This window comes from Pteronotus mesoamericanus, unplaced genomic scaffold, assembly GCF_021234165.1.
Source record: "Pteronotus mesoamericanus isolate MK-2021 breed Mesoamerican mustached bat unplaced genomic scaffold, CSHL_Meso_final scaffold_36, whole genome shotgun sequence".
Lineage (NCBI taxonomy): Eukaryota > Metazoa > Chordata > Mammalia > Chiroptera > Mormoopidae > Pteronotus > Pteronotus mesoamericanus.
In genome coordinates, this window is record NW_026555313.1 from 14,641,256 (window position 1) to 14,657,081 (window position 15,826).

Here is a 15,826-nt window from a genome sequence, read left to right on the forward strand (position 1 = left end):
CCACGCATTCATGCATTCGTTGATTGATTTTTATATGTGCCCTGACTAGGGATCAAACCTGCAACCTTGGCATATGGGGATGACACTCAAACCAACTGAGCTACCCAGCGAGGGCAAAAATAAGTATAGTTTTGATTCATTCACACCGGACAGCTACTGTTGTATTAGCTGTCATATTTTTACTGACAATTTAAGTGAAAAGGGGTCAGTGCCCTGGGGAGGACGGTGAAGGCTGACGTCAAAAGCCAGGTTAAGCGCTTGGCAAGGTTGCCTCGACCACTTGTATCTGCAAGGCAGAACAAACTGGCAACTGGCGACAGCCCAAGCCCCGGGGCGGGCGGAGGAGGGGGACAGCGAGAGAAAGGAGTAGAAAACCACAAGCTTCCACTGAAGACGACTGCAACCTTTGCAGAAGAAAGTTTTACCCTGTAGCTAGCCTGGGAACGGAACGATCTGTGCCCACAGCGTCCCCCTAAGTCTGCACAACTCCCTCGTGCTTTATCTAACCAACCCCCATAAAGTAAATGCAGAGACCACAGTCACTGCCACTGTCTCCCCATCAGAGGACAATGTCCCACCTGGCCCCCCCGCTTTTCTCTAAATTGTCGTGTTGTGTTATCCTTTCTAAATCTCCCGTCACCCTCGCTCAGGGACCACCACTCCGCGCGGGCCATGGCAGTGCCCCTGACTAGTCAGGTACTTCATGTTTTAAAAATTCTTGCAGCACACCAGTTGAAAGTCACTGCTCTAAGGTTTTAATCTGACTATAGACTACTGCTCTCTTGTTCATATGTAAAAGTTCATATAAAAGTTAGAAGACTCATGCCATGCAAGATATATCACTTGCCTCCTCTTTGCAATTATCAATTCACCTTAATCATTTGACCCCTGGCCACCAATCTTTCTCCTCCTCTTCTCAATAAAGCTTGATTACTTAGAACACTGCATACAGCATTACCTAAGCAGCTTAAATTGAAAAAACCAAACCAAAACTAATGGTTTAAAGTAGGCCCCAGATAATAAAATTAGAATTCCTGGAGGGGGTTTCCAAATGCTGCCCACCCCCGCAACCCCCGTGCTGCCCTTTTTTAAACCACAGGTGACTAAAATGTGCACTCAGGAGAGAAAAAAAGACAAACATCAGTAATCCAAGTTCCTTAACATAACACCCATGTTCTAATCCCAGGCTGGCAAGCGAGCCTATGACATCAAAGTGTTGTTGGGTGCCTACTCACAGCCTGTAATTCCATGTCCTTGTTCCTGACATCCCCTGTATCTCCAATACGCATCTACTCCACTATGTGGAATGTCTCCAACTTCCTCTTAGTCTTCATTACAATGCATAGCAGATATGAATACAATATGGACAGATCTTGAGAATATTATTCTAAGCAAAGTCAGTCAGAAAAAGCTAAAAATCATACGAGTTCACTCATATATGGGATATAGAACTGAAACTCATAGACATAGACAACATCATGGTGGATACTAAAGGGAAGGGGGTCGGGGAGTAGTAAAGGGTAAAGGGAACGAAATATATGGTGACGGAAGATGATTTGACTGTGGGTGGTAGGCACACAATACAATATACAAATCATGTATCAGAAATGTACACTTGAAACTTGTATGTCCCTATGAACCAAAGTCCCAGAATAAATTTAATAATAAAAAAAGGTGAAGGGTTTAAGACGTACAAATTAGTAGTTACAGTATAGTCCCAGGGTTGTAAAGTACAGCATAGGCAATACAGTCAATAATATTATAATACCTACGTATGGCGCCAGGTGGGTACTTGAAATATTGAGGGGACTACTTTCTAAAGTATATGATTGCCTTATCACTATGGTATACACCTAAAACTAATACAAAATAATACTGAATATAAACTGTAATTGAAAAATAAAATTAAAAAGAGATGACAGCTAAAAAACAAAATGCTAGTATTTATTTACTTTTAAATCCTATCCCTCAAATCTAGGAATAAGGAATATCTACACAGCTGTTCAAGATATCTGAATAGGTACTGTAAAAAATTCCAGTGCTACAATGTTGCACTATCAGTAAAGGCATAGAGAGACAGAGAAAGAAGTGCAATAGCACGCACACTGATGGTGTCAAAAGTTGCATACGTCATGTGGTTAAATGATACCTGGTCAAAAAGTTGTTTGCCAGTGGTATTGGGCTGGATGGCAAATTCCAGCTCAGCATCCATTGTGGTTACTCTCACATTGATCTGTAATAAAAACAAAAGAAATAATCAGTAGGAAAGAGAATACACTTACTTTTAGGCAAAAGAAAATACTTTTAACTGATTTCTAAAATAAAGTGATATAATATGCAGGCAGTAAAAAGTAACTGCATAACTATACCTAATACTTTGATAAAGTGATACAGTTTGATTTCAATTATAGAAAATCTATAATTTGTTTTGCAAAACAAAGATCTTATGAAGTTGTCTTTTAAGAACTTTTATTGAATTCATAACATATTAGACTCCAGGCCATGAGTTTTCCATATTCTCATTTAGCCCGTGCAACAATACTAGGAACTATGTTCATTTCTATAGAAACTGAAAAGAGTTCCCATTATTTGCACTATGACACAAGAATATCAAATGCAGAGCAGGTATTTAAACTGAGGTGTAACTTGGAATTCTTTGAATGTCATTCACTATCTCATTTCTTTAAACACCAAAAGCAGAGTTTTATTTATACTGCAAATATACTCTTCACTTTTTAAAAAGCATTCATCCTGCCCTTTGTTAGATTCTATTTCAAACTCTTATTTCTTGTGTGTGTAAATACCTTTCTAGTTGGATTATCTTACAAAAAACTTAACATGACTTAACCAAAATAATTTTAACTCCAGAGTAGCATCTTTACCTAGAATTCACAATGATGTGGTGCAAATATATCCTTTAAACTTTAACTCCACTATTAGAACTCTAAATCAGACTTATTTCTCCTTTACATCTTTTACTCATTAAAACAACCACAACTCTCTACACCTATAGATCATCTTTCTACCTTCTCTAATCAAATAAATCTTACAGATCATTCCTTCTTTGAAGTAATATCTACTAGGAACTACCGATAAACATAAATTAGATGTAACATGTGTAAACAATATAACATAATAAAATAAACCAACTGTTACATAATAAGAAATGCATATACTTGGTCTTCATCCTGGTTCCTGGAAGAGCTCCTAAAACCTTTGGAATTTCCTGAGTTAGAGACTCAAGGAGCATCTTCTGTTATTCATAACAAGCCCCTTTATACATAACAGACTTTATGCTAAGGGCAGGGGGGTGGGGAGGGGAGGTCAGAGAAACCAACTATGTGATTAGAAGAACCAACCATGTTATTAGAGCCACTCACCCCAATCTCCAGGGAGAGGAGAAAGTAGGAATTGAGTTCATCATCAGAGGTCAATGATTCAATCGACCATGTCTATGTAATGGAATTTTCATAAAAACCCAAAAGGGAAGGTTCAGTGAGCTTCTGAGCTGCTGAATGCACCCACATGCAAAGAAGATGGTACACTCAAATTCTACAAGAACTGAAGCTCCTGTGCTTAGGACTGTTCTGGATTATACCCTCTGTATCTCCCTCCTCTTCATCTATATCCTTCATTCGTACCCTTTACAATATCCTTTATATTAACCAGTACATTAGTAATAAGTGTTTCCCTGAATTCCATGAGCTGTTATAACTAATTATAGAAACTGAGGAAGGAATCATGGAAATCCCCAATCTGCAGCCAATTTAGATAAAAGTGTACATAACCTGGGACCTACCACTTGTGATTGGTGTCCGAAGGGTGCAAGGCAGTCTTATGGGACTGAGCCATTAACCTGTCCCTGCTAAACTCCAGGTAGTTGGTGTCAGAATGAATTAAATTATAGGACACACAACTGGTATCCACACAGAACTGCAGAATTGCTGGATATGAAAAACCAACATATTTGGAGCCAGAAATGTTTTTTCATTCACCCATAAATCTACCACCACCTCTTAACGAGAAATAACAAATAATATTGCCTATACCAGTGTATTTCTTCTTTGTGAATTTCTCTGTCCTCAATTCCCCACAGGTAAGCACTAACCTGAATTTTGTATCATTCTGTTGCTTTTTTAAAAATAGTTCTATCACAAATGTAGGTATCTATATGTCAAGTTAGTTTTTCTTGTAATTTCATTTTTCTTGATTAGTACTTACTAATATTTCTTGGTGTAGGCTATGGTAACATGGGTATATTTTATGAAAATGCATAAACCTATGATATATTTGATAAAAAGTGTTGACAAGTATACCACATTGTAGTTTGCTTTTTCTCAATTGCAGTTCTAACATTCACTGATGTTTTTGTGAGTAGTAGTTTTTACTGCTATACAATATCTATGTTAGCTAATAATTAATTTACCCATTTTCCTGTCAATACACATTGTTTCCAATTTTTACCATTAAGAATAGTACTGCTATGAACATTCTTATACATATCTCCTAGTGCATATGTGTCTCGACAAGTTTCTCTAGAAGTATATAGTCGGAAGAATTCCTGGGTAATAAATTATGTATACTTTCAACTTTACCGTGTAATGTAAAATTGCCTTCCAACATGACAGTATCGACTTAAATTCTCATGGACAGCATCTAAGAATTCCCACTGATCTGTCTTTTCACCAATAGTAGGTATTATCAGAATTTTTTTTAATGTTTGACAATCTAGTGGATGTAAACAATATTTTCATATGGTCTTAACGTGCAGATCCCTGATTCCTAATGAGGCTGAGAATATTTTCATATGGGTAGTATGCAGAATTCTAAGATGGCCCCCAGAAATCTCCATCCCTGGTATTACTCGCGTGGTTGTTACATTACATAACAAAATGGGTTTTGCAGATATACTTAAAGATACTAACAACTTAACCTTAAAATAGTAAGATTATATGACTAGACCTAAGCTAATCATGTGAATCCTTTAAAAGCAAAGCTTTTTTTCTGAGTGGTTATAGAAGTCAGAGAGATTCAAAATTTGGGGAGGAATTTGACACAAAATAAGGTTCTCTGGTTGCTAAACTGGAAGGGTCATGGGGCAAGGATTGGACAACAGCCCCATTAGGAGCTAAGAGTGACACCTGGCCAACCACTAGCAAAAAGATAGGAACTGCATCCTCCAGGAGGAAGAAAAAAAGAAAAAAGATCATTTTGCAAGGAAATCAATTCTCCCAGTAAAAGGAATGAACTTGGAAGAAAATCCCAAGCTCCAGATGAGAAGGCAGCTGAGCGAAATCTTGATTCCAGGCTAGTGAAATCCAGAGCAGAGACACCATCCCATACTGCTAATCTACAAAACTGCTCGATATAAACGGATGTTTTAAGCTACTAAAATTGCAGTAATTTTTTACAGAGCAACATAAAACCAATGTTTATTGACTACTCAGTCTCCTCATTTCTGAAATGTCTGTTCATGTCTACTGCTTATTTTTCTAATTGGGTTGTCTTTTTCTTATTCCTATGTAGGAAATCTTTATATATCCTAGATACTGTGGATTATTTGTGTTACAAAAAGTTTTCTCACAGCAGTTTGTCATTGTACTTTATAAAGTGCCTTTCTTTATGGTAAACATATCCTTAATTTTAATATTGAATTATCAATGTTTACATAGTTTTTGTGCCATATTTAAGTATTTCTCTTACTGAAATCAGAACATTAACTAATCAATATACATTTAATATTTTCCTACTGAGGTTTTACTTTTTGTAAGTTGTTTTCAATGATTTTTGCTTATGATTTGATGTAGAAGTCCAATTTCATTCTTCAATCCCCATTAGGATAAAGATAGAGAGACTTAAAATATCCAAACGATGTATACTAATTAGTTAAGTCATGTTCCAAAGATGACTCTATCATGAATCAAATGTCTATGGGTATGGGTCTGATTCTGTGCTAATTCTGTTCCACTGGTCAATTTAACCATTCTGCCAATACCATATTGTTTCAATTACTATATCTTTAAGTAAGTCCTGATATCTGATAAAGTCTCATCTCATTATCTTCAGAAATATCTGAGCTATTCTTAGCTCTTTGTTTTTGCTCTTGACTTCATATAAAATTGTAAACTTTTCATCATAAATCATAATCAATACACTACAATGATTTAAATTGGAACCACATTATATTCATTAACACAACAAATTCTCTTGAGGTAATGACAACTTTTCAACACTGACTCTCCTATCCATGGCTACGGTTCTCTCTGTGAATTTAGGTCTTCTTTAATGTCTTTCAAAAAAGTGTTAATAAATTTCGCCATAAAAATCATATTAATCATTTGTTAGATATCCTTCCTCTAGTTCATTATGGTTTCATAGCTATTATAAATACAAGTCCACAATCCCTTCACATCCTAAAAACATTAAAAAAATGAAGTTTATTAGCTAATTTCTAGCAAAAAAATTGGAGTGATGGGAGACTAACTAGTGAATTAATTCACCCCACCTCTAATGAATATTCAGAATGATCTACAGAAGTATTAATGTTTTTGAGATAGTGCAACAGACAACGAAAGTTTCATGATAATGGCATGTACACATAAATACAGCATATTAGCTTTCCAAAATCAAAAGAATCCCAAATACTGAAACTCATCTAGCTTACAGGGTTTCAAATTCAGGACTGTGAAAATGATGAAATACCTTTCCAATTTTTTTAATGGTTTTGCTTCTGTAGAAATGCAATTGATTTTCATATCAATCCTTTTATCAGTTCTCTTGCCAACTGTTACAATAAACCTGTAAATATTTGTTTACATAAACCAGGAGCCAAAAAACTTTTTCTGTAAAGGACCAAATAGTAAATATTTTAGGCTTTGCAGACCATAAGGTCTGCTGCATCTACTCAACTATGCTGCCATAGCAACAAAGCAATTACAGATAATAAAGCATACTATGTTCCAATATAGCTTTAGACACTGAAATCTGAATTTCATATGATTTTCACATGTGAAATATTACTCTTTTGATTTTTTTCAACATTGAAAACATAAAACCATTCTTAGTTTGCAGGCTATACAAAAGTATGCAGCAGGCTGAATTTGGCCGATGGGCCATAATTTGCCAGCCCCTTATATAAAAGAAACTTAACATTTATGTTAGATGGGATAGATAGCAAACCAAGGCAGGGAGGAGGGAAACATGTCTCACCCACTAACTCAGCAGTCCTGAGCCTGGTCTGATAATACTGCCAGGTGTTCCCAATACAAGAAACACCATGCTAACACAGGAGGACAGTCCTTGAAATTCTATGAATCTTCTCCACTATGTGGAAACAAAAGCCTCTGTAACTGTGGCTTCACCCCAAGCCCAGAGAGGCAGGAGAGGGTCCACACTGCCCAAAAGAAGAAGCCCATAACAACTTCAGCTGACTGCCTACCTACCTCTGGTCACTATCTGTTTTACACGGGAGTCCCTAATGCTTAAAGAGCCCATAATAATTTTGGGTAACTGCCCCGAACTTTATCTCCCTCCTGTCACTTTTCTGTTTACAACAAGATAAACAAATGGAGTCTGGAACAAGATAAAGGATTTGAGCTAACAGATTCCCACATATTCCTAAGTTTTGGTAGTCAAGTCCCCCCAGGAAAGCTGGCACCACCTTAACCTGTCAGTCAATATGTAGCTTCTTCACCCCAATCCCTCCAAGTATGTAAGTCCTCAGAACAAAGGACTCTCGCTCTTGGCAGTGTGATCACCCACCTTTGGCCACCCTTACCCTGCTTTGCCAAAGTCTTTCACTCCCACACCTTAGCTAGGCCTGTTCTCTTACATGAGAATGAATCACCAGTAAACCCTGCTTGCATGCTAATAGATTTGCTGATCTATAATTCTTTACTGCGTTGGCAAGAAGAACTGAGTTTCTGGACGTTTCTCCCATAACATCTTCAAACAGTGTTTTTCCTTTCCAGTTCTTGAGCTTTTGACCTCTTTTTCTGTAAAGGTTTCTGTTCATTGTGGAACAGTAACTGTGATAGTGTATATCTTTTATCTTGGTCCTGATTTAAAAAGAAATGCTTCCACTGTTAACACATTAACAGCTTTTGCTGTAGCTTCTCTTCTATGTCTAACTTCAGAGTAGTGGTTTTTGTTTTTTAAATCATGAATAGTTCTTCAATTTTAGCAACTGTTCCCTCTAAATTTATCATATAATTTTTCTCTTTTAAACTAACCATGTTAATTGTGACACCATAGACTGCTTCTTGTTTCACCACCAAAATGTAATAGAATTAGAGTTGGACATATGGCCAACTAAGCTACAGAACATTTCTCAATGTCTCTTGCTAGTAGATATGGCTATGTGACTAAGCTCTTACCCACAGAGCATGAGCAGAAGATATACATGCCACTTCCAGGCTTAGTCATAAAATAGTTAGCATGCTTCCCTATGCTTTTTCCTCCCTTCCTGCTGGCTGTAACCCAGACATGGCAACTAACTCACCTGCAGTTATAAAGACATTAACGCCCTACGCCAAAAGTCCACAAACTTCCTGGTCTGATGATCTCTTTATACTCTTAAAAATCACAAAGCATCCCAAAACTCTCGTTTAGTGGGTTATCTATCAACATATACCACATTAGAAAGTAAACTGAGAAAATTTTAAGATATTAATTCATTTAAATGTAACAAGAATAAACCTATTAGACATTAACATAAATAACATGAACAATACACATATCACATCAGTATCTTTAACATAAAAGCACTGCAAGACAACTTTTAAAGCCTTTTCATTTCATCCAAATAATAATTATCTGAGGTTATCAAAGCACATTATTAAATCAACTATATTTTACAATTTGAACATCTACAGAAATTGTCACTTGACCTAGGTTACATATCTACTAAATATAAAGCTGGGTCAACAAGATCAGTGTAAAATACGAAGATCAAATTAAATTTCTCCAAGTTTGTGTTTTGAAATACTATTTCATTTTTGGGAGAGTGGGGAGCAGGTGTGACTAATTAAATACTGAGCTACCAAGTTTAAAGGAAAAAAATACATTACTTTTAATAGCTTAAAGCATTTTCTTCTCAAATTTTTATGCATTAACAACAGGTAGCTTATGCCCAACTGTATATACAATTTTGAATCCTTACCCTAAGGAATAAATAATCTCCACTCAGTTATACTGACAAGAGTTTTCCAAAGCAGTTGCAAACTTTCACAGTCCTCTGAGAAATACATTAGAGATTTCCAGTTGATCCACATACTTATAAACTTTATACCATTAGTCTTCAACTTTAGCCCTTCTAATGAGTATAAAGTTGTATCTTACTGTAGTTTTAATTTGTGCATCCCTGATAACTAAAGATATTAAGGATCTTTTCATGTGTTTGATGGCTAATAATATAGGTTCTTTTGTGAAGTATTTGTTTTTTCCCATTTTTAAAAAACTTGTCTGAGTTCTTTTTTTTTAAGATTTTATTTATATATTTTTAGACAGAGGGGAAGGGAGGAGAAAGAGAGGGAAAGAAACATCATATGTGTGGTTGCCTCCCGTGCGCACCCTACTGGGGACCTGGTCTGGAACCCAGGTGTGTTCCCTGAGTGGAAATCGAACCAGTGACACTTTGGTTCGCCATCTGGCACTCAATCCACTGAGCCACACCAGCCAGGGTTGAGTTCTAAGAACTTTATATTGTGATTATTCTCTTGCATTCCATCTTAACATTTTTCTTATTACTGTCTTTAATTTTGATGAAATTCAATTTTTTTCATGGTTCAAACACTTTATGATCTTTAAGAAACAGTGCCTACTCAAGGTTGCAAAAATGTTTCCTCACATTTTCTTCAACAGTTTTATAATATGGGCATTTGCAGTTAAGTCTATGATCCATTTACAGGTAATTTTTTTGTGTGATGACAGGTTTATGCTCATGTTTTCCTATATGTATAAGTTTTTGTTCCAGCACCATTTGCTGGAAAGAACTGAATTTCCTCATTGAAATTTGTGATAACATTGTTGAAAATATACTATTTTCATTATAATATATGTGTGTAGGTGTATTTTTGTTCCACCAATTCTATTAGCTATCCTTTCAACAGTACTACACTTTCTTATTTTTATAGCTTGTGAATAAATCTTGAAATTCCAGAGTGTTAAGTATTCCAACTTTGTTCTTTTTAAAAATTGCTTTAGCTATTCCATATAAATTTTGGTTTGGCAGTTCCCCATTTACATTTTACAATCAGCGAGTCAATTTTAGTCAACGAAGCCTGCTAAGATTTAACTGATTGGAATTGCATTCAATATACCATGACATTTAAGGAGAATTGACATCTTAATGTTTTCTAGACATATCTAGACAATATATACTTTTCTGTATATTTAGGTCTTTAGTTTCTCAGAAGTTTTCAGTATAGAGATCTTGTACAGTTTCTGTAAATTGATTTCTAAGTATTTTATGTCTATGATGCTGTTACAATTTTTCAAATTTTGCTGCTAGTATATAAAAAAAGACAGCTGATTTTTAAAAATGTAAACTTCTTTCCAACAATTTTGAATTTAGTTATTAGTTCTAGTAGTTGCAAATAAAAAATCTACTTCTTCCTTTCTGATAGTTATGACTTTTATTTCTTTTTATTCTTCTCCTCCACAAACAATGCACACTTTGTTACCTGCTAATAAGTCGAGTAATTCCAAAGTGATATCCATGCCAGAAAATTCCAATAACGATAACCAGTAATTTTCTTAAAATAATAATTGACCAAAAGAAAATTATTGGAAAAAAACACCAAAAGTTTGTTAAAGAGCATTTATCTTAAGACAAAAGGAATAAGACTTAGTCAAGAATTACATTACTATAAAAGAAAGTAAAATGAACACACATGTACCCTTCAGTAAAAAAAATTTAAGACTATATAATATCAGCATTGGTATCACCAGCATCAAAGCCAAGATTATGAGACAATTATTAATGCATGAACCTCTCATTCCTCCTATTTAACAGTAAGTTGTTATTTAGTAAGCATTGAATGTGTACAACTTCTTCTAATGCTCACCATATATATCTCCATTTTACATGTGAGGAAATTAAGAATTTGAGAGACTGAACTAATCTAACAAATGCACTCAAATTAAGCAGCAGAGCCAGGACAAGAATTGGAGAGTTTGATCGTAGAACCCATAAATTTTCATCTTAACTACAATGTTACCTATACCTCCTCTTCACTGGCCTACATAATACTGTAGTCCAGCCACATTGTCCAAAAAAAAAAAAAAAGAACAGTAATATTACTGTTTTCCTTCCCAACAACTCTACTATAATACCTAGTCTTGTTTCAAAAGGAACTTAATGTTATGTAAGTACTGGCAAAAGTAAAATAAAATAAACTTACTGGTTTCGGCATTTTCTCTCTCTTCTTGTCACCTTCTTAAAGTTTCTTCACTTTTATAAATTCTGTTGTCACCTTCTGTAAAGAAAAAGCATAATCATCTTTTTAATGCTTTTATTTAAATGTACGTATAGAATAAAATTTAAATATTTTATTTTTTAAATATATATTTTATTGATTATGCTATTACAGGTGTCCCATTTATTTTTGGCCGCTTTACTCCCATCCACGCGGCAGCGCCCCCTTCTTCCCAGCATTCCCCCCTCCGGCCTTAGTTCATGCCCATGGGTCATACATAGAAGTTCTTTGGCTTCTCCATTTCCTGTGCTATTCTTAACCTCCCCCTGCCTATTTTGTACCTACTATTTATGCTGCTTATTCCCTGTACCTTTTCCCCCATTCTTCTCCCTTCTCTTCCCTCTGACCTCCATTTTTATGATTCTGTTCCTGTTCTAGTTGTTTGCTTAGTTTGTTTGTTTTTTTGTTTTTGTTTTTAGGTTCAGTTGTTGATGGCTATGAGTTTGCTGTCATTTTACTATTCACAGTTTTTGGTCTTCTTTTCCTTAGGTAAGTCCCTTTAACATTTCATATAATGAGGGCTTGGTGATGATGAACTCTTTTAACTTGATCTTATCTGGGAAGCACCTTATCTGCCCTTCCATTCTAAATGATAGCTTGGCTGCATACAGTAATCTTGTCTTTCAAGACTTTGAGTACTTCTTGCCTACCAGGTTTCTTTTGAGAAATCAGCTGATAGTCCTAGGGGAAGTCCTTTGTAGGTAACTGTCTCCTTTTCTCTTGCTGCTTTTAAGAATCTCTCCTTATCTTTAAGCTTGGGTAACTTAATCATGATGTCCCTTAGTGTGTGCTTCCTTGGGTCCAACTTCTCTGGAAGTCGGGACTCTCTGAACTTCCTGGATCTCCTGGAAGTCTACTTCCTTGGCCAGACTGAGAAAGTCTCCTCATTATTTTTTCAAATCAGTTTTCAATTTCTTGCTCTTCCTCTTCTTCTTGCACCCCTATGATGCGGATGCTGGAACATTTAAAGTTGTCCCAGAGGTTCCTGAGCCTCTCATTTTTCTGAATTCTTGTTTCTTCATTCTGTTCTGGTTGAGTGTTTATCTCTTCCTTCTGCTCCCAATCGTTGATTTGAGTCCTGGTTTCTTCCCCTTTACTGTAGGCTCCCTGTATATCTTTCTTTACTTCACTTTGCGTAGCCTTCACTTTTCCCTCCGTTTTGTGACCATATTCAACCAATTCAGTGAGCATCCCGATTACCAGTGTTTTGGGCTCTGCATCTGATACGCTGGCTATCTGTCCATCGCTTAGTTCTATCTTTGGAGCTTTGATCTGTTTTTTCATTTGGGCAATATTTCCTTGTCTCAGCGCGCCTGTTAGGTTGGAAGGGGCAGAGCCTTAGATATTCGCCAGGGTCAGGCAACCCAGGTCACTGAGTTGTGATGCTGTGTGTAGGGGAGGGGTCTGAGAGGGAGCAATGCCACTTGCTCGGCTCTTGGCCAGCTTTCAGTCACTTCCCCCACCACCCGCAAGCAAACTGGGCTCTCTGGTGCTGTATCTCAGCTGGGTGGGTTTGTGTATGTTCACGGACCCTGCGTGTCTCTCCAACGGACTCTCCTGTGAGGCTGCAAGTTTCTCCTGCCGCTGCAACCCCCACAGGTTTTTACCTCTAAGGGTTTTGAGGCTTTCTTTTCCCGCACTGGAACCCTGGATTGCGCGGTCTGTCTCGTTCCTCAGCTGGTCCTCATGGTTTATCCGCATGCAAACGTGGGACTGCCGGGTCTGCCAGGTGCCCTGCCTTGCATCCTCTCCGCCCCAGCTGCCCGTCTCAGCCCCTCCTACTGGTCTGGATGAATGTTTCTTCTTTAGTTCCTTGGTTGTCGGACTTCCATACAGTTTGATTTTCTGGCAGTTCTGATTACTTTTGGTATTTAAATTTGTTTTTGTCCTTCTGGTTGTGCAAGGAGGCAAAGTGTATCTACCTATACCTCCATCTTGGCCAGCAGTCCCATTTTATTTTTTATTTTCTATTTTTATTGAATTATTGGGGTGACTGGTTAATACAATGATGCATTTCAGGTATACAACTCTAAAAAATTAAAACAATTTAAAATGTAACTTTATAGCAACAGAGAACTCTCACTTTTTTGTAATTTTCAACGTTTTCTACTATTATTTCACATTCTATAAACATTTATAGCTGTGATTTAAAACAGCATGAGTCTCTGATAACAGTAATATAAAGCATATTGATCACCAACTAAAACTTTAATTAGAGACAACACAGAGCAAGGAACAAGGGCCCAAATACTGTCATTTGAGTCAGATTCACCCACTAGACCCAGGCTGGTAGACACAGAGATAGTAAAGGTGAAGACAGATGGACTCAGAGTTTAAAGAAATGAATTCAAAAATACTTTTCAACCCTTTTTCTGTATTGCCATAGATAAAAGGAAATTCTGACTAATGTAAACTATGAAAGATAACTTTATAAAGAAAATTATTTTTTCCCCTTGGAAGTTTAAAAATCCTAGTAGAGAAAATATACAAGCAGCTTATTCACCTAAGATGTATAAAACAGCCACAGTCTACACTTAGCAACCTGCATGCTACTCACCAGCAAGTCAGTGGCCTTCCCTGAAATGCAGATAAAACCAATGTCAAATTTTATCTTCTCCGCCTATGGTAAGAAAAGTGAGTCCTAATCCAGAAAAACCATCATGCTGTCGTCTTAGGGCAGATGTTCTTACCAACATCTAACAAAAGTGGTTGTTCCCCACAAATCTACCTAAAGATCGAACAGTCTTAATCATTATTCCCTGTCCAGGAAAAAAATGATTATCATTCCAATTTGAAAATCTATAATGAGATGTATATTACATAAATTATTACTTGAAGATCAGCTTATTTTGGTAATATCTCTGCCAAGAAACTTTATTCATTATACTAGCTTCAACTAAATTAATACACAATCAAGCTTCATGTTTTTAAACTGTATTATCAATTGTTTTTTTAAGATTTTATAACTAATAAAACTGAAAATTCAAATGGAATAAAATTAAAGCATTGAAGTTAAGGTCATTTCCCTAAATTTTACTCAATCACGTGCCAATAAACCTCTCTCAGAGGGAACTTCTGAGTTTTTTATCTAATATATTGGGCTATGAAATTCAGTTAAAGTAGTAAACTTGTCATTTCCTCACTCTTATCATTTCCTTGACTTTTAGCTAGGAAATGATAGGTAGATATTCCCTTCCTATGGTCACCTACTTTCATGAACCTAAGTGTGTTTCAGTTCTATCTTCTAACTCCATACCCTCTGGGTCCCAACTTCCACTGCCTTAGTTCAGATCCCTCTCATCTCAGGTCTTAAAAATAGCTTCCAAATACACCTGCTTTTAACATCTATACGCCAGTAACTTCAAAATCTGTACATATCTCCAAAACTTACCTGGCTAACTTGGCTTGCTCAACATATAAAGATTATCTCAAATATAATATGGCCAAAACATTTAAACCCCTACTCTACAGCTGAATCTGCTTTTCTATAAGAGTCTTGGTGATATATTTCTAGAAACTGTATTCTCTCGTGATTTTTTATATCTTTATTACCTTTGCAGGTATAATCCCCCTTTTTGCCCTCCATTTTGCAGAAGTTTCCTAAGTTTATTGGTCTAAAGGCCAGCTTTCATTTCTGATTTTGTTTCTTACATTTTTCTTTTGTTAATTTGTTCTTTTCACCATCATTTTCCTTGTCCCTTGTTGGCTTTATTCTGTGGCCCATTTTCTAGTCTGTAAAGGTGAAAGGTTAACTAAGTAGTTTCCAATTCTTTTTCTTTTCTAATATGTGCATTAAGTCATTAGCTAAATATGTCCAAGGTTAAAGCAGCTCTAAATATAAAACGATCTTCTTATTTTGCCAGGTAAAATATTTTAAAATAATTTTTATTTGAATACGTAAAATAACCAAATATGTACTTATTAGTACACTTAAATATTAAAACACAATCTATAAAATATTAATTCAGACTATTGTTTATCTCATATGTCATAAAACACTTTTCTTCAAACTCCTGATGGGAGACATTAATGTATAAAAACTTTTTGAGTAACAGTAAATTTTCCAGATTACATGACCACTTTTTGAATCAGTACATGATACTATCATTGAAGTTTTTATTCTAAGCCACAATTACCCATTTATGTAAAATATTAGGAGTTTTTTCCCTATTTGTACTATTGGGATATATTTTAGTATTTATAATGTAGCCAGAATCTATAATTTTTTTAAGTGATTTTTTTAATCCTCACCCAAGGGTATCTTTTTATTCATTTTAGATATACTGACAGGCTCCCCCACCCTCCTCCTTCATGTACCCAGATCAGGGATGGAACCTGCAGGAACCTGC

At 36.0% G+C, this 15,826-nt stretch overlaps 1 protein-coding gene across 2 annotated transcripts in view; it reads right to left on the reverse strand.

Annotated features, from left to right (window-relative positions):
- RDX (radixin) overlaps nucleotides 1–15,826 on the reverse strand; it is a 99,115-nt gene that overhangs the window by 68,400 nt on the left and 14,889 nt on the right. For both annotated transcript variants that reach the window (XM_054592283.1, XM_054592284.1), the window contains exons 2-3: nucleotides 11,403–11,477; nucleotides 2,150–2,233 (exon numbers count right to left, since the gene is read on the reverse strand). In XM_054592283.1, coding sequence (XP_054448258.1) covers nucleotides 2,150–2,233; nucleotides 11,403–11,414 — 96 coding nt within the window. In that variant the 5' untranslated portion in view covers nucleotides 11,415–11,477. The remainder of the gene's footprint in view (nucleotides 1–2,149; nucleotides 2,234–11,402; nucleotides 11,478–15,826) is intronic.